This window comes from Siphateles boraxobius, unplaced genomic scaffold (genome assembly GCF_051911475.1).
Source record: "Siphateles boraxobius isolate OS27281-9 unplaced genomic scaffold, OSU_SipBor_1 48, whole genome shotgun sequence".
Lineage (NCBI taxonomy): Eukaryota > Metazoa > Chordata > Actinopteri > Cypriniformes > Leuciscidae > Siphateles > Siphateles boraxobius.
In genome coordinates this window covers 10,981,684-11,009,011 of record NW_027509119.1, presented here as the reverse complement: position 1 = coordinate 11,009,011, position 27,328 = coordinate 10,981,684, and the positions used below count along the sequence as shown (strand labels likewise).

Sequence of the window (27,328 nt, the reverse complement as noted above, 5' to 3'; positions counted from 1 at the left end):
TTCGGCAGAAGCTTCCACGCTGCCAGAAAATTTACTAAGGGAACCAGCCTCTCGAGGCTGGTCTCTGGTGTTATCGAGACAGCCAATTCCGGAGCCTGAAACATAATGGCAGGAACTACCTGAACTGGCCGCTCTAAGGCCCCCCTCAGAGGGCGCGAAACCGATGCTGTGCCGCAGCATAGCATCAGCGACTCGCTGGAGACCGCTGCGCCCTGAAGCACCGAGGGTGGCAGGGTTGGCAGAACGGTCTCGTGAGGACCCCGAAATGGAACGGGCACCGTAAAATGAGGTGTACACCGCTCCACTTCGGTCGGGGCTGTCCTCACAGGCCTGATGCGTGAACATCAGGACCTTTTTTTCTTTTGAGCCGCAGCCTTCTCAGCGTGAAGAACGGTCCTCGGATCCGGCTTCTGCTTTGAAGGCTTTGGCTGCTGTGTTGTGTATGAGAAACTAGACGGCTGGAGCTGCTCACGCCCAGCAGCCCCAGGGGGTTGGACATAGCGAGGGAGAGATTATCTTGTATCTTTCTCTATGATTCCCATCAAATTGAGCCAGAGGTGTCTCTCAGTGACCACAAGGGCTGCCATCCCTGAGAGATAAATCTGTGGCCCGACGGAGTTCTCAAACCCCATCGGGCCAAACTCCCTCACTTCTGTCCAAATACCGCAGCAGGTCAGCCTGATATGCTTGTAGCACTGCTATGGTGTGCAAGCAGGCCCATGCTAGACCCACTGCCATATATGCTTTTCCCACTAGATTAAAAAATAGTTTTCTTTAATGGTTTAGTGAGAGAAGCCGACGCCTTCAGGTACGATACTGAACCGGGAGACAGATAGCTCGCAAGCGTCTGTTCTACCCGGGGTATAGCCATACCCTCTTAACCCCCAAATATCTGAATATACATGAATGTGGGGGCTAAAAGACAAGAGGAGTAAGGCTTTTTCCATGATCTAGACAGCTCGCTGTGCAGATCGGGAAAAATGGAAGGCCCCGTGATGGAGGTGGAAAAATAGAGGGAAGGAAACTCGTTTAATTTATTTTATTTTTAGGACGAGTGCCCCCTTATTTCTGCTGGCCATAAATATTTAATTTATCTACAGCCTTAGTAAACACTTCCACCAGCTTATTATTTTTTATATATATTTTTTATATATATTCACTTTATTTTATATATAATATATAAACTATCATATATATATATATATATATATATATATAGGCTATATATATTTCTCATACGCTGGGGAAAGAGATGGCAAATTCACTTCCCCCATGATTGTGTCACTTTCAATGCCCAGCACATCTACCTCCTCGGAGGTAGAGCACTGAAGCATTGATTTCTCTCTCTCCCCGGGCGGAAGAGACCGCAGCGCGGGCTTCCGAGACCGGCGAGAGAGCACTGGATCCCTCGTGGAAAGGGAGGAGATAAGATCCGCGGACCCGTCTCCAACCCCGTAAAGAGATCCTATTCGCGATCCACAGGAATGCATTCTCCGCGCTGCCTCGGCAGACGCGGGACCTGTCACCCTGAGAATTGCGAGCCCGGCCACTTTCCTCGAAAAGTGACAGGCGGGAGCGGAGCATACGAAGCGAAAGCTTCTCACAATGTTGGCAATCAGCCCCCTCGGAGGCTGATACCGCATGCTCTACTCCCAAACACATCACACAAAGCTCGTGTGTGTCCCTACTCGTTAAATAGCGCGAGCAGGGAGAACACAGAGTTGTGCAATTGTTTAGTTTCCATAAATATATATATATATCAGACAGACAACAGTAAATATAACAGACAGTTTGACACAGATCGCTTGCTGAGGCAACAGAAGCAAATGCCGGTTTGCACCGGATGTGCTTTTATCATATCCTGGTCATGACGTCACCCGCCCGTGACGCTCATTCTTTCCATTGGACTAGTTGACATAGATGCTTCAGACGCAGTCACGCTGGGGGCGTTCCCATGGCGTCGATGGACGCATCGTTGAGTTCCCTTCGTAAGGGAACTAGAATGTCCTTTTGGAACATGAACTGGAATTTTTATACACACCCAGTCTCCAGGTTTGAACTCAGGAGTACAGACTCTTCGTTAGAGGTCGGTGTATGTTTTCATCTTCTTTTGAGACAATGACACTTTCTGACTCACAGCAGGATCTTTACAAGTAATAGGAAAAGGAAGAAAATTAAGACGAGTACGTATTTTTCTGCCACAGTGTAACTCAGAAGGAGCCCGTCCAGTAACAGAATGGGGAGTAGCACGGTAGGTTTGAAGAAACTCTGTTACTGTTGATTTCCATGACTTTCCAGACAGAATAGCAGATTGAATAGAACTCTTCAGTACTCGATGGAATCGCTCAATAGCTCCATTTGCAGCTGGATGATACACTGACGTATGTATATGTTGAATGTCTCGATCTTTCAGAAAGGCAACAAACTCCACTAACTTGAACTGACATCCATTGTCAGATACAATGTAATGAGGATTTCCAAATCTGCTGAAAACTGATGTCAAGAAGTTGATCACATTTTTACTTGTGATTGAAGAAGCGAATGCTACTTCTGGCCACTTACTATGATAGTAAATCAATGTCATAATGTACGACAATCCCAGGTAGCGGTTTCAAATGGGCCAACAATGTCAACAGCCACTTTTTCCCATGGCATAGATGGAAAAGGTACAGGTTGTAAAGGTGCAGCAATTGTAGTCTTATCAGAAGACAAGCAAACTTCACAATTCTTGATCTGTTTCTTAACCAAGCAGTCAATACCAGGCCACCAGTAAAGTTCACAAATGCGCTGTTTCATACGCACTATTCCTTGATGACCTTCATGGGCCAGATTCACAAAGACATGTTGCAATGCAACAGGAACAACAAGACATGACCTTCTAAACGCACAGTCCTTTTGCACAGCCAGTTCATCATGTACTTGAAAATATAGACATAGAGCAACACCCACAGCAGCTGATGAAGAAGGCCATCCGCGAACAATCGGAGCAGGTAATGCAGTAATTTCTGAGCATGATGCAGAAGCAAAGGCAAATTCAGTTGGAGACACAGCAGACATTTCAGAAGACAACAATGCAACAAATTATCCGGTTCAGTATCGGAAAGATCCTGACCAGAAGCAGGCAAAGGTAGGCGTGAAAGATAATCAGCAACCTGGTTTTTAGAGCCAGGATAATAATTCACCTCATAGTTAAAACACAAGACTCGCTCTGCCCAACGCGCAATCCTCAGTCCAGCGCGATCTGTGCCTTTAGAGGAGAGAAGCACTGTCAAGGCCTGATGATCCGTACGTAGAAGAAATTTTCGACCCCAGAGGTAAGTTCTCTATTTTTCAACAGCCCAAACACATGCTAAAGCTTCCTTTTCAATCGTTGAATATTTGTGTTCCGCAGTAGACAATGTCCTTGAAGCAAATGCAACAATGTGCTCTGTGTTGTTTTCATGAATTTGAGAGAATACAGCACCTAGTCCATAATCTGATGCATCCGTTGAAATGACAGTGGCCAAGTTAGGGTCAAACAATGCTAAAGCAGGGCATTGGAGTAACAAACTCCTTTACAGTACTGAAACTCTTCTGAGCCTCATCTGACCAGCTGAACTCAGAACCTTGTCTGATGCAAGCACGCAATGGTTCTACTACTGTAGCGATATTTAGAATTAATTTATTGTACCATGACAATCCAAGAAGGGAACGCAGCTGGTGTGCATCTTTAGGAACAGGAGCATGGAGCATTCCACTGAGATGATCCTCATTTGGGTGAATTCCCTGTGCAGATACATTGTGACCAAGGAAGCGCAAACTGCTTTTATTAAAGTGACATCTTGAATCATTCAGCTGCAGAGGTGTCAATTCCAGGGGTCAGAAAGTAAAAGTCCTGCCATATGTTTATTCCACCCATGAACTCAGCCAGCTGATTTCACTAATTAGTTATATCTCCTGACTGAAGAACTGTGCTAATTAGCAAATCCAGGTGATTGGAATAAAATACTGAGAAGGAATTTTAATTTCTGAACCTGGACTTGACACCTCTGTTCAGCTGTAAACCTGCATCATGTATGCGCTGAATAACCACTTGGTCATTCAAGCATGTGGTCATGGTCACTTTTTGTTTGTCCCCAGATAATGACATCATCCAGATAATTGGCTACGTTTGGCAATCCTTGTAGTACAGTTGCTAACATTTTCTGAAACACAGATGGAGCTGAAGCAAGGCCATAAGGTACTTACAGAATCTGAATAGGACAGAATCTGAATAGTCCTTCATGGCTTATAAATGCAGTCAGATCACGAAATAAGCATTCTCTAAGTCAATTGTAGAAAAGACAGTTGCTCCATGCACCATAGACATCATCTCATCAATATGGGGCAAAGGATAACTGTCCGCAACAACAACTTTATTTGGTTCTCGCAGGTCTACACACATGCGAATACCACCGGTCTTCTTCTGATCAATTACAATTGGAGAAATCCACGGTGATGCATCCACTCGTTCAATAACACCCAAGTCAAGAAGGCGTTGAAGTTCATCACTGACAGCATTTCAAACAGATAATGGCAACCGTCTAAGTTTCTGACGTACAGGTTTCACCACTGAAGAAGTCTTTACCTTCTACACAAATCCTTTTGCACATCCTAGCCTAGCAACAGGCACAGAAGCAGAAAGTCTCTTTACAGGGGCTGAAGACTGAGCGGTCCTGGAAGTATGGAAGAACTTTCAAACTTGAGATGCAATCCATTAATTAAATCTATTCCAAAAAAGAACAGTGCCACATTCAACTATAAAGATTGACGTATTACAGCGCATATTATCTCTGGTAACAGTAACAGGTAGACAACCAAGCACTGGCATTGGATCTCTTGAATATGTCACCAATTTAACAAGAGGCGGCAGCAAAAAGTCTTGTTTAAAGTGTTTTTCATACACAGATTTTGGCAGAATGGAAACGGAAGATCCCGAATCCACAATCAACTCCACAGGTACAGAGGCTGATGCAGACATGATAGTAGTAGTATACTTTATCTTATTAGATACTGAATCATGCATGTAAAGAATCTGAAGCTCAGGCAGTTCAATCTCATGAACAGAACGTGGTTGCTGTGAACGACACACTCTTGAAAAACGTCCCAGCTTTTCACAATTATTGCACTTTACAGAAACTGCAGGAATTCTGGAATCATTTGCAAAATGTTTTGTAGATTCACATCGATAACATGCACGAGCCAAGGAAGTAGCAGAAGACTTTGAAGGCACAGACAGAGGTTTCAAAAGTGATTGTCTTTTGTAACGATCAACAGCAGGCACACTTGTTGCTTGTATTGCTTGCACAGGTACTGATGTCTGATTTGAAAAAAGTTTAGCTTGTTCACCAGCAGCTTCCTTTTGTGTAGCAATAGTAGTAGTCTTGTTAAGAGTCAAATCAGTCTCTAATAGCAGACGTTCTCTAATACGATAACCGTTTACATTCTCCACTAATTGATCTCGCAACATTTCATCACTATTAGATGAAAACTCACATGTGGTGGCTAAGTCCCGAAGAGAAGCAACATACTGCAGAATTGTTTCCCCTGGTGCTTGAATTAGTTTTCTGAATGCATGACGCTCAGCCACAACATTACATCGCGGAATAAAGTGTAGTTTCAAAGTCTCAATAGCATCATCCATTGTTTCTCCTTGGTTTGGTAAAGTGTAGAATAGTCTCTGACCTTCTTAGTCGGGAGGTTAAGCCCAAAAAATAGGCCTTTGACTTCAAGTCATGATGCAAAGGTCTCCTTTGGTATGGAAGTACCTTAGGGTCATACAAATCAATTTATCCTAAGACACAAGTGAGATCACATTTTGTATCAGAAATAAACATGTTTTTTCAAAAATGGCCGCCAATGCGCCGAAAATACTCTAGAGCCCATATCTTTGCTTCTGTTATCGCTATGATGACAAATTTGGTGTCAAAGTGTACATTTTTGGGGTCAAGGAATCAGAGACAAAAATTGTCATCAGAGTGACTTTACTTATCTTTTCGTTAAAATTTTTTTTATTTTGTATTTAAGCAGTGCAGCTACTTCTGTACATTACATTTGTCCTAAGTAGCATGAGATTTCGACCAGTCAGGAGTAGCCCATAGCATATCAGTTCCTGCAACAACACATCCCATCTGCACCAGGAGCTGTGACAGCTGTTGAAGGTCAGAGGTGACAGGTTAACACTTTGAGGTTCGTATGACTTTCTCATTAAATAGAAAAATGTTTTAATGTTAGATAACTAATAAATAGCTAGCTAGTTGACTATGGAAAAAAAACCTTAGAGGGAAAACCTCTTTTCTCGAGAATACTGAAGCCAAAAATTATCCTTATAATTTTCATTTATTTAAAACACACTTGCTGCAGCTAGCAGACCTAGGCGAGGCAGCTCGCGCGCCTATTGGATGCTATGCGGCAACTGCTGCAACCTATCGAGGCACTGCACGTGACGTAAGCAACAATGAGTGGGCGTGTGGGCGAATGGGCGTGGCTTATGCCTGTATAAGCCAGAGCTCGATAAGATGCTCCTTGGTGTTCATCGACTGAAGCGAAACCAGATGGTAGCACAAGCACGGCAGGGTTACGCAACACTCATTCCCTCTTCTAGAGAGAACCGAGGTTACGTTAGTAACCGTGACGTTCTCTTACGAGAGTACTCTCATGTTGCGTAAGCTAGCTTACACTATGGGAATCCAATTTAAAACGCTGTGCGTGCTAAATCTACCACAACACTGACCCAAGAGCGAGCGCCATAGTTCATATGATATGGGGATATAAAAATGGGCAGCTAGACCTTTAGATCGGCCACCAAACGAAACAAATAGCTGTCCTGACCGTCTGAAAGCAGCCGAACGTTCCACGTAAATTCTAAGGGCCCTAACCATGCAAAGGAGATTCACGTCAGACTCGCTGTCAGATCTGAAGAGAGAATGTCAGATTGAAGAGGCGGTGGTTCCAGTACCAGTCGGTCGCCTTCCAAGGTTTCAGAGCTGCGACGCATTTCTGATTGACCCTGAGGCGAAACAGATCGGAGGCCCAAGCTCGAGACGGCACTCGTGCTTTCAGCCACCACTGCAGTGGGCGCATGCGAAGCAGACCCAGCTGGAGTACTGATGATGACGAGGCCATGAGGCCCAGCATTTTCTGAAATCTCTTGAGCGGGACTATAATGCCGCAATGTTCAGTATGCCATCTGGCGATAGTCGCGCTGTCATTGACAGCGAGTTCAGCTCGTGCCCAGAAAGGATATTTCCTGGCTAGGGGACAGCGAGCTCTTCGCCCAATTGACTGTGAGACCAAGATTCTCGAAGTGTTCGAGTAATATGGTCCTGTGTTCTATGAGCTCTGAATGAGATCGAGCTAGTATCAGCCAATCGTCCAAATAGTTCAAATTGTATGCCCTGAAGTTTCAGGGGCGCGAGAGCAGCGTCCATGCACATCATAATATACAGGATGCCAGGGACAGGCCGAACGGTAGGACTGTGTATTGATATGCCTGGCCCTCGAAGGCGAATCTCAAAAATCGCCTGTGACGAGAGAATGTCAGACTCGCTGTCAGATCCACATAGACTTGTGCTCTGAAAGAAGTGGCAAGTACTTTGGGGACATAATCATGTCTTGGTTTGAAGTTGACCTTGGAGTCATTAGGCCCAAACTCAAGGCACGACGCGCTAACAGAAAGTGCGTGTATGTCACCCACCAGCTTGACTGAGGCGATAGCCACCAGAAAGGCTGTTTTCAATGAGAGATACTTAAGGGTCCATAGAATGTAGAGGTTCGAAAGGGGCACCCTTCATGGCCTCCAGGACCAAGGAAAGGTCCGAAGGGGGGGCGAGGAGGGTTCATCCTTCTAGCTCCCCTGAGGAAGCGGACTAAAAGGTCGTTCCTAACCAGTGACTGGCCATGCGAATGTTTGACAAACGCAGCAATAGCCGCCACATATTCCTTGAGCATGGATGGGGATCTACCCTTATCCAAGAGCTCCTGTAGGAAGGAGAGAACCTCCGACACCCCACAATCTTGTGGATCCAGGTTGCGAGCTGAGCACCAACCTGAGAACACTGACCACTTGGAAGCACAAAGCCGGCTAGTAGAGGGCGCTCTAGCTTGCGTAATCGTGTTTAACACTCCGTTGGGGAGACTGACGGGTCCCCTTTGATAGCCCACACATGCAGAGCCCAAAGCTCGGGTCGTGGGTGCCAAATCGTACCCCCGGCCTATGAGAGGAGATCTCTCCTCAACGGGACAGGCCACGGAGGCAAGCTCTGAAGCTGCATCAGCTCCGGAAACCAAACTTGGTTCGGCCAGAACGGAGCTACTAGAAGTACAAAGGAACCGTTCTCCCTTATACACTTGATTACCTGTGGTAACAGCATAATCGGAGGGAAAGCATAGAGAGGGCGGCTGGGCCAGTGATGGGCCAGCGCGTCCTTGTTCTTTGTGAAGCATATTGGACACTGAGCGTTGTCTTGAGACGCAAAGAGGTCGACTTCTGCTGTGCCAAAGGTGTCCCACAACAGCTGAACTGTCTGAGGGTGGAGGGACCATTCCCCTGGGGGAACGTTGTCCCTGGACAGCCTGTCTGGACGCACATTAAGATGGCCTGGCACATGCGCCGCTTTCAGCAGGAGTAGGTTGCGCTGAACCCATACAAGGATGCGTTCTGCCAGTGCATGAAGGTTCCGTGATCTCAGACTGCCCTGGCGATTTATGTAGGAAACCACCGACATGTTGTCCGTGCGGACAAGTACATGGTGGCCCTTTAGAAGGGGAAGGAAGAACCACAAGGCGTTCTCGACCGCCTTCATCTCTAGACAGTTTATGTGCAAGCTCTTTTCTTGGCTTGTCCACGGGCCAATAGTCGGTCTGCCCTCATAGAGGGCGCCCCAGCCCGAATTGGAGGCGTCTGTCGAAACCACTTTCAGTTTAGAGATTACTCCCAGGTTTACCCCTGTCTGATACCAGTCGACCGCCTTCCAGGGCTTCGAGCTGTGACACAGTTCTGAGTTACCTTGAGACGTAAACGACCGGATGCCCATGCTCCACGCAGGACCCGCGTCTTCAGCCAGTGCTGTAAAGGGCGCATGCCAAGCAGAGCTAAACGAAGAAATTATTAAGTTGTGAATGGACTGTGTGTTTGGCATGTGTTTTTTAATAAAAAATTGCATACTTCACCTCCAATTGTCATGTTAAGGACAACATTATTGTTTTTTAGTCTTGGAACCTATTTTATTGGACTCCTTGACCACAAAAATGTACCCGTTGATACCAAATTTGTCATTATAGCTATAACAGAAGCAAAGATATGGGCCTCTCAAGTATGGTCTTCAGCCATTTTAAAAAAATGTGCGTATATAAGACACAAAATGTGATTTCACTTGTGTGTTAGGATGAATTTATTTCTATGGCCCTAAGGTACTTCCATACCAAAGGGGACCTGTGTATCATGACTTGAAGTCAAAAGTCACTTAACCTCCCTACTATCTGTTCCCAGGCAATTAAGAAACAAAGCTCACTTTCTTGCAACTGGCCAGTCATCTCCTGATGCATTTACAACAACCAAGTAATTCTCAAACATCTTTAACCAGACGCCAAGAGGAATAGACGGCTCACCGTCTTGCTCATGGTAAGAATGGCGTAAGAAAAGAAGCAACAGCAGACATCTTTCATGTAGAACAGCAAATATCCTCGTCGCCAATTTGTTATGTCTAAGTCCTGGTAATCATGAAAACAAGAAAGTTTCTTACTTCTTCAAGGTTCTTTCATACCCACAAGCAATACAACTGTGCCAGGTGGTTACATGATTAGGCAGCAGTTGCAACAACTTCCATTCTTACTCTACACCTTTTATAGGTAACTCACATGTGGACTACAGCACCATCTCCTGACAAGTACATAAACACAACACCAGTACAGTCCTTTAACCAAAAAACACCTGACAAAGTGGGAACTGCTTCATTTTAGGAGAAGCTTTTGTGCGTAGCCTGCATTGTACTCATCTTAGGTTCTGGAAGCTGTTCTCTGTAAAATGTGCAGCACAAAGATAATTGTTGGGGTTATAATGTTCAGGAAGGAACAGTGTTTAAAATAAATTTTAACCACTCACCTCAGCCTTAGGAAGGTCAAACAAATGGAGAAGGATTCCTCCTTCTCTGATTTCAGTTTGTTGATCTCTGAACGCAGGTTGACACACTCTGCAGAAAGTTGGCTGTACTTGAGTTTCAGCTCATCATGGAGAACCTTCGGGACTGTGGCTTCTGAAATACAGAGTAGATTGTTGTTGACTTCTTAAAGATGCACTGTAACTTGTTTTAGCTTCGATTTTCTCTATTATTTGATGTATGTTTTCAAACAGCATGTGCTAAACAGAATCATTTTCAACTTTATTCACAACATAGTTATGTTGTATTGAAAAAATGTATAAACAGGGTGACCTGATTCATCATAATAGTGACTGCCCTATATTAGTTAAAATGTTAGAAGTTCTTACCGATGAAAGGACCAGCACCAGGCTCCATTCTGCAGTCATCTGAGAACAGGCAAGCGGCTGAGGATTTTGATGCAACCTCATCTGTAACTTCTGTGGACAGGTGGACGTGATCTGGTGGTCTGTGTGTGGTTTCCTCTCTTGTTCTTTTCCTCTTAAATCTGATACTCAGAGAAGAGAGCAAGCAGTCAGGCCAAAATAGTTTAGTTGCTTGGTAGATCACAGCGGCTATCAGTTCCCCAAATGAAGTCAAGTGTAAATCACATAGCATCCCTCAAAGGACTTAACAAGAAAATGCAGACATAACAGAAACAATCTGGTCCAAGAAATCCTCTTGGCAAAAATAATGTGACATTAAATTAGAGATGCTCCGATCAGCATTTTTGGGGCCGATCACCGATTACCGATCACCAAAATCATGATCTGCCGATTGCCGATCACTGCCGATCACAGAATGGCAGGGGAATGGGAATCTTTTATCTATAATCTAGCAGAGTTTGCACCATTTGTAGAAATGTGTTTATTTAATTGTATTAAGAAAATGTAATGATGTGATCCCAGTGAGCAACTAAATGAGGTTAAAGTGACAATATTTACCTCTCAAGTTTTGCATCGGCTTTGTTTATTTCATTCTGGGTTGAGTAGGAAAAAACAGACGGGACAAAGTCAGGACTACTGAAGTCCATGGACACCTCTCCTGTACAAAAAAGTTAGGTCTGTTAGTGTTACAGTTAAATTTAGTCTGAGTTCGCTATAACCGCGTTAATAGCCAAATACTAGGTACACTTGCTACTAGACTAGCTAGCTAACTGTCAGGTTAACTACCTAGCAGGACAACGTAACGCAACTGAACAAAGGTAACGTTAAGTTAGCTAGTAATTTAAGCTAGCTAGTCTCAAACTCATACATTGTTCGTTATTCTATTCTTGGATAAGTGTACTTAATACATCAGAGTTTTTGTTTTAAACTAAATCGAGTGATGTGGGTGATTTAGCGCAACTTACCTGATATGAAGTGAGAACTGCAGAGTTGGGCGTTTTTAATTAGGTTGTCGTTCCAGTCGATTCTTCTGAGGGCTTGTAACCAAAGACGTCTGCGGTTGGCGTTAAAAGGAGTGTGAGTTGATGGTATTCGGTAAAACTTCAGACCTTTGTTTACAGATTTTCGATTCTGGCAACCTACTGCACAACACAACATTTTCCCGGTGTTGTGCCTAATTCCGACCCCCCGGCTGGAGACTACCCCCCTTCGCGTGCACGCGGACAGTACCGCCGTGTTTCCGGTAGATGGCAGTTAAAGGAGAACTCCGGGCAATTTTTAAGTTAATCTTAATCTCCTCCCACCTGGACATTGTTTACCTTTTCCGGCTACAGCAAGGGACTGCAGCGCGAGACTACAGCTTGCCGTCTAAAAGACTATTCTTGTTAAGTCTCAAAGGACTTAACAAGAAAATGCAGACATAAAAGAAACGATCTGGTCCAAGAAATCCTCTTGGCAAAAATAATGTGACATTAAATTAGAGATGCTCCGATCAGCATTTTTGGGGCCGATCACCGATTACCGATCACCAAAATCATGATCTGCCGATTGCCGATCACTGCCGATCACAGAATGGCAGGGGAATGGGAATCTTTTATCTATAATCTAGCAGAGTTTGCACCATTTGTAGAAACGTGTTTATTTAATTGTATTAAGAAAATGTAATGATGTGATCCCAGTGAGCAACTAAATGAGGTTAAAGTGACAATATTTACCTCTCAAGTTTTGCATCGGCTTTGTTTATTTCACACTGGGAAAAACAGACGGGACAAAGTCAGGACTACTGAAGTCCATGGACACCTCTCCTGTACAAAAAAGTTAGGTCTGTTAGTGTTACAGTTAAATTTAGTCTGAGTTCGCTATAACCGCGTTAATAGCCAAGATGCTAAACGCATCTTGTTCACATGTAGGGTCCCTGTTCATGTTGGACAGACATTTTAATTGCATTTTGTGTCTTTTAAGAGGCTCAAAAACGCTCTTTATGTCGATGCCCCCATAGCTGCCGTTTTAGCTGGGTGGGAGCTCTGGGCATTCGCGGTCGCAGCTCCGCGTAGCAAGCACCAATCCGGTTCGTTTTTTTTTCTATAGTCAGTACTCACAAAGGTCTAATGATCAAGATTAACTTAAAAATTGCCCGGAGTTCTCCAAACGTTCGGTCACATGCTTCACTGATCCCTACTCCAAACGTTCAAATTGAAGAAAATCTATGGATTTTCCTGTAGATGGCAGTATAAACTCAGAAACGTAATGAATTGCTTTTCAACCTTAATCGTAAAGGAGACTGGCATGTCCGTTGCAAATCTCTTTTGATAAAGCGTCGATGGCGTCTTTATTCCAGTTTTTCTTCTTTTCTTTTCTTTTCTTTTCTGCTTAGCTGCTGGCCTATGTGTTGGCTCATATTGTCACTTACACCTAAATATTTATGATATTCCAATAAACTTATGAAATAAAAAAATATACAAAAATATTGCATGAATCAGAATCAGAATCAGCTGTATTGCCAATTGTGCTTTTGCACACACTTGTCTTGGTACTGAAGCTTCAAGTGCACTAACAAATACAACAAGAAACATAGTAATACAATGATAAGAATAAAATATTAAAGTATAGACACGATAGGTTTAGTCACAATGAACATTTACAGATTATGAACATATTTACTGTTCCTGTGCCTATAGTGTTCTGAAAACACTAATGTTGCGTTAGATTTAGGGGGTATTATTTGGGCAGGCCTGTTTTTACCCCCCTGCCTGGATTATACCCCCCTATTTCTTCTCTCTAAATACACAAATGGTTCCTAAAATGAGTCTGATACACCTACACCAGCAATACTGTGTGTAAAATGCTACATTTCACTCTATTAGCATAGGCAGATTTAGTTATTAGGGGGGTATTATTTGGGCAGGTCCGTTTTTACCCCCCTGCCTGGATTATACCCCCCTATTTCTTCTCTCTAAATACACACATTGTTCCTAAAATGAGTCTGATACACCTACACCAGCAATACTGTGTGTAAAATGCTACATTTCACTCTATTAGCATAGGCAGATTTAGTTATTAGGGGGGTATTATTTGGGCAGGTCCGTTTTTACCCCCCTGCCTGGATTATACCCCCCTATTTCTTCTCTCTAAATACACAAATGGTTCCTAAAATGGGTCTGATACACCTACACCAGCAATACTGTGTGTAAAATGCTACATTTCACTCTATTAGCATAGGCAGATTTAGTTTTTAGGGGGGTATTATTTGGGCAGGTCCGTTTTTACCCCGCTGCCTGGATTATACCCCCCTATTTCTTCTCTCTAATTACACAAATGGTCCCTAAAATGAGTGTGATACACCTACACCAGCAATACTGTGTGTAAAATGTTACATTTCACTCTATTAGCATAGGCAGATTTAGTTATTAGGGGGGTATTATTTGGGCAGGTCTGTTTTTACCCCCCTGCCTGGATTATACCCCCCTATTTCTTCTCTCTAAATACACAAATGGTCCCTAAAATGAGTGTGATACACCTACACCAGCAATACTGTGTGTAAAATGCTACATTTCACTCTACTAGGCAGATTTAGTTATTAGGGGGGTATTATTTGGGCAGGTCCGTTTTTACCCCCCTGCCTGGATTATACCCCCCTATTTCTTCTCTCTAAATACACAAATGTTTCCTAAAATGAGTCTGATATACCTACACCAGCAATACTGTGTGTAAAATGCTACATTTCACTCTATTAGCATAGGCAGATTTAGTTATTAGGGGGGGTAATATTTGGGCAGGTCCGTTTTTACCCCGCTGCCTGGATTATACCCCCCTATTTCTTCTCTGTAAATACACAAATGGTCCCTAAAATGAGTGTGATACACCTACACCAGCAATACTGTATGTAAAATGCTACATTTCACTCTATTAGCATAGCCAGATTTAGTTATTAGGGGGGGTATTATTTGGGCAGGTCTGTTTTTACCCCGCTGCCTGGATTATACCCCCCTATTTCTTCTCTCTAAATACACAAATGGTCCATAAAATGAGTGTGATACACCTACACCAGCAATACTGTGTGTAAAATGCTACATTTCACTCTATTAGCATAGCCAGATTTAGTTTTTAGGAGGGTATTATTTGGGCAGGTCTGTTTTTACCCCGCTGCCTGGATTATACCCCCCTATTTCTTCTCTCTAAATACACAAATGGTCCATAAAATGAGTGTGATACACCTACACCAGCAATACTGTGTGTAAAATGCTACATTTCACTCTATTAGCATAGCCAGATTTAGTTTTTAGGGGGGTATAATTTGGACAGGGCCATTGTTATCCACCTACCTGGATTATACTACCCCACACCCACCATTCTTCTGGTTTTTTTTTTGTTTGTTTTTTTATAAATTAAGAGTGTTGTAATTTATTTAGTCAAATAGCAATAATAGTGTGCAATGTGTTTCTGTGCAGTATGTCATCCCCTCAAGTATAAGTAGGCCACATACACTGTAATCAGAGTTAATAAACAAATCTCTTTAACTAGGACTTTTTTTTTTCAGTTGGTTTTGTTGTATTTTGGACATTATTAAATGTGATTTTGTTATTCTGTAAAAATTATTTTGTTGAATATAAATTGAATATTAATGTCTAGAAAGTTTATTAATCGATTGTCAATGTAATAAAATAAAACTAATATGGCTACAATTCAACTTTAAATAACAATGCATACAAATGAGAACACAAATAAAGCTGTGCCTTTTTTACTATTTTACTTCGTTCTTGCTGTCCTTGTTGTACAATTTGAAAGCGTCATGTTTTGTCCATCACCTGATCATGTGAACGATCGACCAATCAGGACTCGGCCCTGGGTGCGATGATGCTGTGAGTGTGTGCCGAAGAGGAGGTGTAAAACGGTAGGAGTATTACACATGTAATTAGGATAATATCTTAATTGACAGATTATATGACACTGTTAGTTTTCTTAAAAACTGCACACATTTAATTTCAAGGAGTTAGTAGGCCTATGCGTAGACGTAAATATACAGGATCTAAAAGCAGCTGTGCAGAAGAACTTTTCTTTCCATCGATATCGTCCTTTTGAAAGGTAAATATGTTTCCATTGTCACATTGTAGGCAGATTTAAGGCCATTGCACGCACACTGAGTCCGAAATTCGCGTCCGAAACTTTCGCATGTTAAAAAATACGACCTCACGTTGTCAATCACGCTTGCACACCGCCTCCGAAACCTTCGTGCGTCATAAAAAAATTCGGCGTTTTTCGCATCCGTTGCAAGCAGTTTGAATGGTGTTTTGACAATTCACAGCCTCCGAATCACGAATACGAAAAAACGCTTACTAAAATTTCGGACTCGGTGTGCAATGGCCTTTAGAGTAGGGCTGACGGGGGTTGATTGAACATGTGTGTTAAATCACTGTGGTGGAACAAACATTATAAGCCAACTATGAGGATGTCATGAAAGCAACAAAAAAGAAAAAGAAAATAAATTACTTTATGAGAGATTTGTGTATGCTAGACAGTATAGTTTCTCCGTTTTTTTTTTTGTAAATTATGCCTGTTAGCTATGGTAACTTTATCATTGCATTGCAGATCTTACATCAAAATATAGAAGTGATATCATTATTTACTACTTTAAATGCAAAATATTGTAAAAATATGTGTCTGGCTATCTATGTTTTAGTTTGAGTGTAGTTTCAGAAGTCAATATTAATGAATGAATGAATGAATTATAATATATTAACATTTAAAGGCCCTTTACAGGATCCGTGCACATCACAGCATTTATGTTACACTTTTGTGAAGGTGATTATAAAATACCATCAATTAAATCTGTGCCAATAAACCCCTCTCGACAACCAACCCTTACTTATTAATTTGTGCTTTTTGTTCTGTAGTTTATGGATCCTGCAACATACAGTGCTATTGTGACCTACAAAATAGGTGGTGGGTATCCTCAGGGATTACCCAAGGATCAGAAGTCCAATTTCCGGAAAAAAACTGCTATTTATGACATTGAAGGTGACTAAAACTATGTGATTAATCAAATAAAAAAAATAATAAAACCCATTTGCAACATAAAATGTTAGGTAACGCTTTAGATTACAGCCCGGAAAGTACTGAAGTACTGTGTAATTAAGAGGAATTTACAGTGTAATTTTCTGTAATTATAGTGTACCTATACACTTGCATGTAAGTATGAGGGAACAATATGTAAAGTTTGGGGAATAAGGGGATAACAACCAGGAGAATTAAACAAATATTTATACTTTAAGTATTATAGAACTAAAGGGTACTTATTCTACTATTATGATATAACAATCTTACATTTGGGAGCATTTTAGCGAGAACATACACTGCGTACCTTTTTGTAATAATTGTGTACCAATACATACTGTATCGGCTTTTTTAAGAATTACAGGGTACATATCTATGCAAATACAATAAAAAATAAATAAAAAACATTATAGCAAAAGTGCAGATGTTTAAGTTTGGGCTAACATGTTTCAAGACAAGAAAAGCTAAGACTATTGCAATATTTTTAAATACTGGGAATGGAAATATATCTTGTTTCATGTGGTTACAGGGTAAGTGGTGCTTGTATAATAAATAAAGGTTTCCGAGTCAGTGATATAAGATTGTGTGTATGCATTTTTATTGTACTTACCCTGTAACTACATGGAACAAGAGGGTAACAAGCACCACTACATGAAACAAGAGTATCTTTCCCCAATATTTAAGCAAAAGTTGCAATAGTTTTCGTTTTCAGTGAACTTTTGTAAAAAATATCACTTTATAAATGCATAGATATGTACCCTGTAATTTTTAAAAAGGCTATACAGTATGTACTGGTTCACCATTATTTCAAAAAGGTACACAGTGTCTGTTCTTGCTAAATTGCTCCCTAATGTAAGATTGTTATATCATAATAGTAGAATAAGTACCCCTTAGTTCTATACTTACAGTATAAATATTTGTTTAATTCTCCTGGTTGTTACCCCTTTATTCCCCAAACTTAAAATATTGTTCCCTTATACTTATATTGTAAGTATGTTATAGGTACACTATAATTACCGAAGGTTACGCTGTAAAATCGCTTTAATTACGCAGTACTTTCCGGGCTGTAATCTAAAGCGTTAGCAAATGTTATTACAATTTTACCAGGCCTGTTTTCATTTTCATTGTATTAATTAATATCATGTTAAACTTCCTTATTTACAAGGTTTGTTTTACATTGTTTGACAAGGGACCCGATGGAGAGATGTCTAGTTGCACTTTACATTGTCATGTCATATTCATGTTTGATGCTTTAATTAATAGTTTTTCAATCGTTCAGATGGTCAGCTGTACTACAGAAGATACAAAGGTACCGCCCGTGAACTGAGATTGAAGGTTGTCTGTGGTGCAGAGGATGCAAATAAATGTTTTATCGAGTTTCATGCTAGCAGCATTGGTGCACATTGTGGACAGAAAAAAACCAAAGATGTCATATCCAAAAGATTTTACTGGCCAGGGATGTCCGTGGATCTTGACAAATGGGCAATGAAGCCATTGAAGGTTTTTAATAAAAGTCCATAAATTTAATAAAGTCTTTCTTCTATATGTTAACTGATAACTTCTTTTTAAACAGGTGGATGAATGTGTTGCATGTCAGGCAACCAAAGAGTCAATTAAAGAAGAGGTTAAAATTACACCTATACAGGTAATCAATCTATCTATCTATCTATCTACTGTGTCTGTCCGTCCTTCCTACCTTCTTTTCTTTCTTTCCCCTACATCTGCACCAAGTTAGAATATTTACACAATTTACTGAATATTTTTATCTAATTATCCTTTACCACATTTCTTGCAAGGTTACACACCCTTTTGAACTTTTAGGGATGGATCTGATTGGGAAACTCACCCTCACAGACAGTGGCCATCAATATATTTGTGTTATGATCGATTACTTGACCAAATGGCCACAGGCTTATCCACTTAGAAATAAGTCTGCAGAGGAGGTCTCAAAATGTATTATTAAGTTTTTTTATCAGTTTGAGGCACCAAAACGCATACTCACAGACCAAGGGAGGGAGTTTGTTAATCAGGTAAATAAAAGCTGTACTGCTCAAATGTAGTTTTGAAAAATATTTACCTAAATTGATTATAATTTAAAAAAAAAAATGTTTTAATTATCAGATCAACCAAAATGTGTCCAAAATTCTTGGCATCAAAAGGAGTTTGTGCTCACCTTATCACCCCCAGACTAACGGTCTAATCGAAAAGATGAATGGGACCATACATTTATACTGTTTATACTGTACATACTAAATTTATACTGTACATACATTTTTATACAAAGATCCTTATCTTTAAGGATATCTTAAATAAGCCTGTTAGAAAATGTTATTTGGTTATTTTAAAGCTATAATGGCATTAGCAAGAACTGTTATAAAATAAATATGGTATTCAAATATATTTATAGAGACAGTATCTTCTGCTAAAACTATTTTAATGTAAATTAAGGGCTCTCAGCAAATTGGTCTCCAAAAAACCAAAGGAGTGGGACAAACACCTTGATGCTGTCATGTTTGGACTAAGGACAAAAAAACAGATGACGACAAAGTTATCTCCATTTTATATGATGTTTGGTCGTGAGGCACGGTATCCCTCTGAGGTCCCTGAAAATTGTCAAGTGGGTGTTTGTTGTCTTCTGTGTTTGGTTTCATTTTTATGTGTATGTATTGCATTCAGTATAAACTTACATGAATTTGAGATGATCAGGTATTTTAAAATAGAAGCAAATGTTCCTTTTTTTTCAGATTGACAGCTCTGTTGAAGCTGTCGTAGGAATCGAAAAAATGACTGAGGATGTCCTGAAACTTGATGAAATTCTTCAAACTGCCCTTACCCACACTGCTCAGGTTCAAAAAAGAATGACAAGGAAAGAACAGAATGCAAAGAAAGTGAAATTCTCTGTGGGCAACAAGGTATGGAGGTGTAATGTTCGGAGCCAGCAAAGAAAAGGCGGAAAATTGGATCCAAATTTTTTGGGTCCATACAAATTAAAAAACATTAAAGGCAAGAATGCCGATCTGATAGATGAGAGAGGGGTCATTTGGCCAAAAATTAATATTGACAACTTGAGATTGTACACTGAGGAGATGCCACGCATTCCACACAAGATTGAAAAGATCGACACCAACTGCATCACAAAAAAACTGTCCAGCTGCTGAATCGCCTGTCTTTGCATCTGGATCTGTGCCATCTTCAAAGTGGCTGCATCACCTGTCTTTGCATCTGGATTTGTGCCACACTCACCTACCATCTCCAAAGTGGCTGCATCACCTGTCTTTGCATCTGGATCTGTGCCGTCTTCCCCTACCATCTCCAAAGTGGCTGCATCACCTGCCTCCACATCTGGATCTGTGCCACCCTCACCTACTATCTCCAAAGTGGCTGCATCACCTGTCTCCCCCGCTATATCAGTTTCATCATCACCTCCCATCTCAAAAGTGGCTGCATCACCTGTCTTTGCATCTGGATCTGTGCCACACTCACCTACCATCTCCAAAGTGGCTGCATCACCTGTCTTTGCATCTGGATCTGTGCCGTCTTCACCTACCATCTCCAAAGTGGATGCATCACCTGTCTTTGCATCTGGATCTGTGCCATCTTCACCTACCATCTTCAAAGTGGCTGCATCACCTGTCTTTGCATCTGCATCTGTGCCACCCTCACCTACCATCTCCAAAGTGGCTGCATCGCCTGTCTTTGCATCTGGATCTGTGCCGTCTTCACCTACCATCTTCAAAGTGGTGCTTCACCTGCCTCCACATCTGGATCTGTGCCACCCTCACCTACTATCTCCAAAGTGGCTGCATCACCTGTCTTTGCATCTGGATCTGTGCCGTCTTCACCTACCATCTCCAAAGTGGCTGCATCACCTGTATTTGCATCTGGATCCGTGCCGTCTTCACCTACCATCTCCAAAGTGGCTGCATCGCCTGTCTTTGCATCTGGATCTGTGCCATCTTCACCTACCATCTTCAAAGTGGCTGCATCACCTGTCTTTGCATCTGGATCTGTGCCACACTCACCTACCATCTCCAAAGTGGCTGCATCGCCTGTCTTTGCATCTGGATCTGTGCCGTCTTCACCTACCATCTTCAAAGTGGCTGCATCACCTGTCTTTGCATCTGGATCTGTGCCGTCTTCACCTACCATCTCCAAAGTGGCTGCATCACCTGTCTTTGCATCTGGATCTGTGCCATCTTCACCTACCATCTTCAAAGTGGCTGCATCAGCTGTCTTTGCATCTGCATCTGTGCCACACTCACCGACCATCTCCAAAGTGGCTGCATCACCTGTCTTTGCATCTGGATCTGTGCCACACTCACCTACCATCTCCAAAGTGGCTGGATCACCTGTCTTTGCATCTGCATCTGTGCCACACTCACCTACCATCTCCAAAGTGGCTGCATCACCTGTCTTTGCATCTGGATCTGTGCCACACTCACCTACCATCTCCAAAGTGGCTGCATCACCTGTCTTAGCATCTGGATCTGTGCCATCTTCACCTACCATCTTCAAAGTGGCTGCATCACCTGTCTTTGCATCTGCATCTGTGCCACACTCACCTACCATCTCCAAAGTGGCTGCATCACCTGTCTTTGCATCTGCATATGTGCCACACTCTCCTACCATCTCCAAAGTGGCTGCATCACCTGTCTCCCCCGCTATATCGGTTTCATCATCACCTACAATCTCCAAAGTGGCTGCATTACCTGCCTCCACATCTGGATCTGTGCCACCCTCACCTATCATCTCCAAAGTGGCAGCATCACCTGTCTTTGCATCTGGATCTGTGCCGTCTTCACCTACCATCTCCAAAGTGGCTGCATCACCTGTCTTTGCATCTGGATCTGTGCCATCTTCACCTACCATCTTAAAAATGGCTGCATCAGCTGTCTTTGCATCTGCATCTGTGCCACACTCACCTACCATCTCCAAAGTGGCTGCATCACCTGTCTTTGCATCTGGATCTGTGCCACACTCACCTACCATCTCCAAAGTGGCTGCATCACCTGTCTTTGCATCTGGATCTGTGCCACACTCACCTACCATCTCCAAAGTGGCTGCATCACCTGTCTTTGCATCTGGATCTGTGCCACACTTACCTACCATCTCCAAAGTGGCTGCATCACCTGTCTTTGCATCTGGATCTGTGCCACACTCACCTACCATCTCCAAAGTGGGTGCATCACCTTTCTTTGCATCTGGATCTGTGCCACACTCACCTACCATCTCAAAAGTGGCTGCATCACCTGTCTTTGCATCTGCATCTGTGCCACACTCACCTACCATCTCCAAAGTGGCTGCATCACCTGTCTTTGCATCTGGATCTGTGCCACACTCACCTACCATCTCCAAAGTGGCTGCATCACCTGTCTTTGCATCTGGATCTGTGCCATCTTCACCTACCATCTTCAAAGTGGCTGCATCATCTGTCTTTGCATCTGCATCTGTGCCACACTCACCTACCATCTCCAAAGTGGCTGCATCACCTGTCTTTGCATCTGCATATGTGCCACACTCTCCTACCATCTCCAAAGTGGCTGCATCCCTGTCTTTGCATCTGGATCTGTGCCACACTCACCTACCATCTCCAAAGTGGCTGCATCACCTGTCTCCCCCGCTATATCGGTTTCATCATCACCTACAATCTCCAAAGTGGCTGCATTACCTGCCTCCACATCTGGATCTGTGCCACCCTCACCTATCATCTCCAAAGTGGCAGCATCACCTGTCTCCCCCACTATATCTGTCTCATCATCACCACCCACCCCAGCAACAGCAGTACAGCACCAACTTATCAGCAGTAAGTCAGTATCAGAACAAAGTAAAGGTATAAACCAATGAAAGTTAAAAAATCATGTTTTCTCACATTTAACATTTCTTATGACATCTATCAATACAGTTGTTCAAGAGGCATGGGCAGGAAAAGATGTCTATGTATTGCTCTCCAGAATTGGGCCGTATAAAATGTTTTTTAAAGACATTAATAAAACTGCCCCAAATAATGAGCTTGAAAGTGAGGTAAGATGTTTAAGTCTTTTTAAATGTTCTATGATTTAAATTGTAGATATCAAATGTCAAAGGGATGGTTCGGAGTAAAATCAACCTAGGTTCATTTGCACCATGACATCGAGCCAAACACCCCCCAGAAGCCTTTTTTTCCCCTTGCCTTAATAAACAATATTAAAATTGGAGCTTATTTAAAGTTATCAGCCGTATGGCTTAGTGCAGTAGTTCATAATTCTTAACAAAATATTAGTTCATTCCTGGAACTGGGCGTCTTTACACTACTTACTTATGGATCGCTTTCTGTCAGGACTTTTAGGTGCTTTTTTCAACTCACAGAAGTGACGTCAACATCCATGTTAGCAGTAGCATTTGCCGTCAGGCAAGTGTTATTTAAATAAACTCCTGATGTACGTACAAACTTTCCAATGCCTCGTTTGTTGAGTACAGAACCTACAGAATTTGTACTACTGTAGAGGTTTGGTACCATTCTGGGCATTCATAGTGAGTTAATTTACGAGATACATATATGGAGCCATTACCGCCTGCACTAAGCCATATGTCTGATAACTCTAAATAAACTCTAATTTTAATATTGTTCAAGCAAGGGAAAAAAGGCTTCTGGGGCGTGTTTGGCTCAATGTCATGGTGCAAATGACCCTAGGTTGATTTACCATCCCTTTAACTTCCACTGCTAATCCCTCATTGTTTTACTTCCTTGTTTAAGGTTATTAATGCATACATGCGTCTTCTTGTGAGGCGTTTCAATACACAATCAAAAGAGCAAGCATTCCAAATTGACTCATTCGAAATGACCAACATTTGGAATGGAAACAAATCAAAATTAAAGGTTGGTTTGCTCAGGTTTATTTATGTACCAATTATGAAACATCGAATTCAGAACATATTTCAGCCCTCTTTTTTGAAATTCAGGTTAATCCCACATTGTACAAGTACCTCATTGGCATTGTGAATGACCATCACCACTGGACACTTGTGGTAAACAAATGAAAAAAATCACTTTACATTTGTAGGGGAAATATGACATGAATATTTATAATGAATTTGGAGCCGTTATAACAGTTAGGGTGTACTGACATATTTGGGGAATTCTTGAAATAGTCTGTTTGAGATGTCTGGCCAAAACTGTTTAAAATCTTTAAAGGTTATGCTGCCATCTCAAAGGAGGGCTTTGTTCCTTGATCCTCGGGGAGAAAGTTCTGCAAAACAGAAACGATGCCAGGATATGACAAGGTCTTTTAAGGTGTTAAAGGGATACTCCACCAGTTTTTCTTATTAAACTATGTTATTCCCTTAACTAAGACGAGTTGATACATACCTCTCTCGTCTCAGTGCGTGCACTATATCGCTCTGTATTGCCGCAAAACTATGTTAGCACTTAGCTTAGCCCATGCACTAAATATGGGCCAAGCAGAGAAGCGACCAAACACTTCCACGTTTTCCCTATGTAAACACAGTTACTTGAGTAGTGTAACTTGACCTGGGCTGGTGACACAAAATAAACCGTTGCGCTTTTCTAAGCGTTTAAAATTGATGACTATATTGTATGGCGGAATACCATAACAAGTGCTTTTGAGCACTTCGACTTGGCGCAATAATATCTTCACTCGTGAAAAGTCCTCTTACCGGCTCCCGCTTCCTCTCCCTCTGACATTTTCGTCAATACAACGAGAGGAAGCGGGAGCCGGTAAGAGGACTTTTCACGAGTGAAGATATTATTGCGCCAAGTCGAAGTGCTCAAAAGCACTTGTTATGGTATTCCGCCATACAATATAGTCATCAATTTTAAACGCTTAGAAAAGCGCAACGGTTTATTTTGTGTCACCAGCCCAGGTCAAATTACACTACTCGAGTAACTGTGTTTACATAGGGAAAACGTGGAAGTGTTTGGTCGCTTCTCTGCTTGGCCCATATTTAATGCATGGGCTAAGCTAAGTGCTAACATAGTTTTGCGGCAATACAGAGCGATATAGTGCACGAAATGAGACGAGAGAGGTATGTATCAACTCGTCTTAGTTAAGGGAATAACATAGTTTAATAAGAAAAACTGGTGGAGTATCTCTTTAATCAAAAAAAATTGTTTCTAATGTGCATAACTCATCTCTACAGTATTTCTACAGTAAAATTAGTTGTTCCAGTATCACAATATTGACAATATTTTTTTATTTGTTAAGGGCTTTTATGCGACAAAAGGGATGCAATTTTTCAAGGTGGTCCTGCGATACGCTGCCTCACCCAAAACAACAAGATGGCACGTCCTGCGGTGTCTTTGCTTTGAAAGTAAGTGATATTTAATAGATAATTTATGGCATTGTTCCAAACTGTCAATGGCCTAAAGTATGATCTCGGGAAACTCAATTAAGTTGCTAATTATGGTGTACATGGTCTGCTAATGTCAAATTCATGTTTTATTTTACTTAACTTTACAATATTTCTTTTTTTTTTTTTGGTGATATTTTTCCTTTTTAGTTTGCTGAATTTGTACTTAGCGAGGAGCCAATTGTTTTCCTTAACACACCAGAAGGAGTGGAAGAATTGAGGAAAGCAATAGCTGTGACTCTTCTCCAAAACAGTGGTACATGTAATGTACAGTACTGGTCAAAGATTTGGAGACATTACTGGTTTAAATGTTTTTTTTAAAGAAGTCTCCTATGCTAACCAAGCCAGAATTTATTGGATCAAATATACAGAGAAAATATTAATTTACATTTATATTTAATCATTGTGCATCATTTGCATTCTGGATCAGTTGCAAAGGCTTGATAGAACATGTCGGAAGGCCTGCTAAGAGAACAGGTGGCACAGTAGACCTAGGCATACTACTGTCGGACAAAAAAACAGGCTGCAGTCGGGATTTTCCTTTCCTTAAAATAACGGATTACTTTTTTTTTAAAATAACAAGTTACTGAATTCAGAGGCATTTTCTTTCCTGGTTCGGTTGAAACACGCCCCATAATCACAGCCCAATGGAGCAGTATCAGACTCACATTCTGACTAGAATCTGAGTATGACGAAGTCTATGGAGAAAGGCAAGAGAGAGAGTGTATATTAGTTATGATGTGTTTGTCAGTTTGTTGTGAGGAGAATTGGCCACCAATGGTTGTTGTTTTGTTTATGAAGAATGTTGCAGAGTCATCAGCTGTTAAAGGGGGTCCTATAATGCCATTTTTGTACAAGTTAATATGAATTAATATGAGACTTCTTTCAAAAACATTTAAAATAGTAGTTTTTTTACTAACTATTTGCAAAGTATTTTATAGAAGCTTTAAAATGAATTAGTTAAATTATTATGTTATCTTTACAGTCTGCTTAGATTAGTTTAGCAGAATACATTTTGCAATTCATAGTGTACAATGATTGACTTAATGTACTTCTACATTAATAAGTCTTCTCACTACATCTTACTTGAATTGGTTATTTTAGATGACCTGAGCAATTTGTGCCATGTCTGTGGGGAGGAAAGTGGTGATACTGACTGGGTAAGTAGTTGCTGTTAACTAGTTGACGTTTTTTAATATTACTAACTGTCATTTATCACAATTCCATCAGTTGTAACTGTGTCTGTATAGTGCCTTGCAGAAAGTTATTGAGTTTTTTCTAAATTTCAGATAGCGTGTGACTGCTGCGGTCGATGGTACCACCAATCATGTGTCCGAGGGACATCAAAAGTTCACTTTCTGTGTTATGCCTGAAAGTTAAACAGACATGAAGGAAAAACACATTTGTATACCCTTGTTCTTTCAGTTTTTATTTTTATTTTTCATTATTCAAACAATGGATAGTACTGCACATACACAAATATTGTATTTGTGGATATTTATAAGTCTTTCCTTTTCTGTGAATAATGGAAAAAGTTTGTATTTTCATGCACTCAGGTATTACCCTCCTGAATAGCAGAGCTGTCTGTATAAATCAAACTAAACTTTAATAGAATAAAATGTTGCATTGAACAGTATTGCTGGTGTAGGTGTATCAGACTCATTTTAGGAACCATTTGTGTATTTAGAGAGAAGAAATAGGGGGGTATAATCCAGGCAGGGGGGAAAAACAGGCCTGCCCAAATAATACCCCCTAAATCTAACGCAACATTAGTGTTTTCAGAACACTATAGCCACAGGAACAGTTTCTTCCCACATGCCATTTCCCTTTTGAACAGTTAAATCCCTCCCAAGGCATATGCCTGTAAGTGTAATACTCCCAGGCTCCCACTGTTTAGTGCAATCTTTCTTAACACAGTTGATATCTATTAATATTATTCATAATACTGTAAATATGTTCATAATCTGTAAATGTTCATTGTGACTAAACCTATCATGTCTATACTTTAATATTTTATTCTTATCATTGTATTAGTATGTTTCTTGTTGTATTTGTTAGTGCACTGGAAGCTTCAGTACCAAGACAAGTGTGTGCAAAAGCACAATTGGCAATACAGCTGATTCTGATTCTGATTCATGCAATATTTTTTTTTTTCATAAGTTTATTGGAATATCATAAATATTTCGGTGTAAGTGACAATATGAGCCAATACATAGGCCAGCTGGCTTTGCAGCTAAGCAGAAAAGAAAAGAAAAGAAAAGAAAAGAAGAAAAACTGGAATAAAGACGACATCGACGCGTTATCAAAAGAGATTTGCAACGGACATGCCAGTCTCCTTTACGATTAAGGTTGAAAAGCAATTCATTACGTTTCTGAGTTTATACTGCCATC

The 27,328-nt window shown here is 41.3% G+C and overlaps 1 protein-coding gene and 1 long non-coding RNA gene across 2 annotated transcripts; both read left to right on the top strand.

The window, feature by feature from the left end:
- The first annotated feature begins 16,311 nt into the window (after positions 1 to 16,311).
- LOC143710869 (uncharacterized) lies at positions 16,312 to 18,062 on the top strand. Its single transcript, XR_013194666.1, has 3 exons — positions 16,312 to 16,339; positions 16,432 to 16,555; positions 17,871 to 18,062. It is a non-coding gene; the product is annotated as an uncharacterized LOC143710869 (long non-coding RNA).
- A 2,090-nt stretch (positions 18,063 to 20,152) lies between these two features.
- LOC143710786 (uncharacterized) lies at positions 20,153 to 26,573 on the top strand. Its single transcript, XM_077201949.1, has 9 exons — positions 20,153 to 22,394; positions 22,494 to 22,612; positions 23,325 to 23,447; positions 23,531 to 23,596; positions 23,763 to 23,851; positions 24,793 to 24,898; positions 25,088 to 25,193; positions 26,042 to 26,097; positions 26,227 to 26,573. The coding sequence occupies exons 1-9, from the start codon at positions 20,153 to 20,155 to the stop codon at positions 26,308 to 26,310; spliced, it is 2,991 nt and encodes a 996-aa protein (XP_077058064.1). The 3' UTR covers positions 26,311 to 26,573.
- Positions 26,574 to 27,328: the final 755 nt, after the last annotated feature.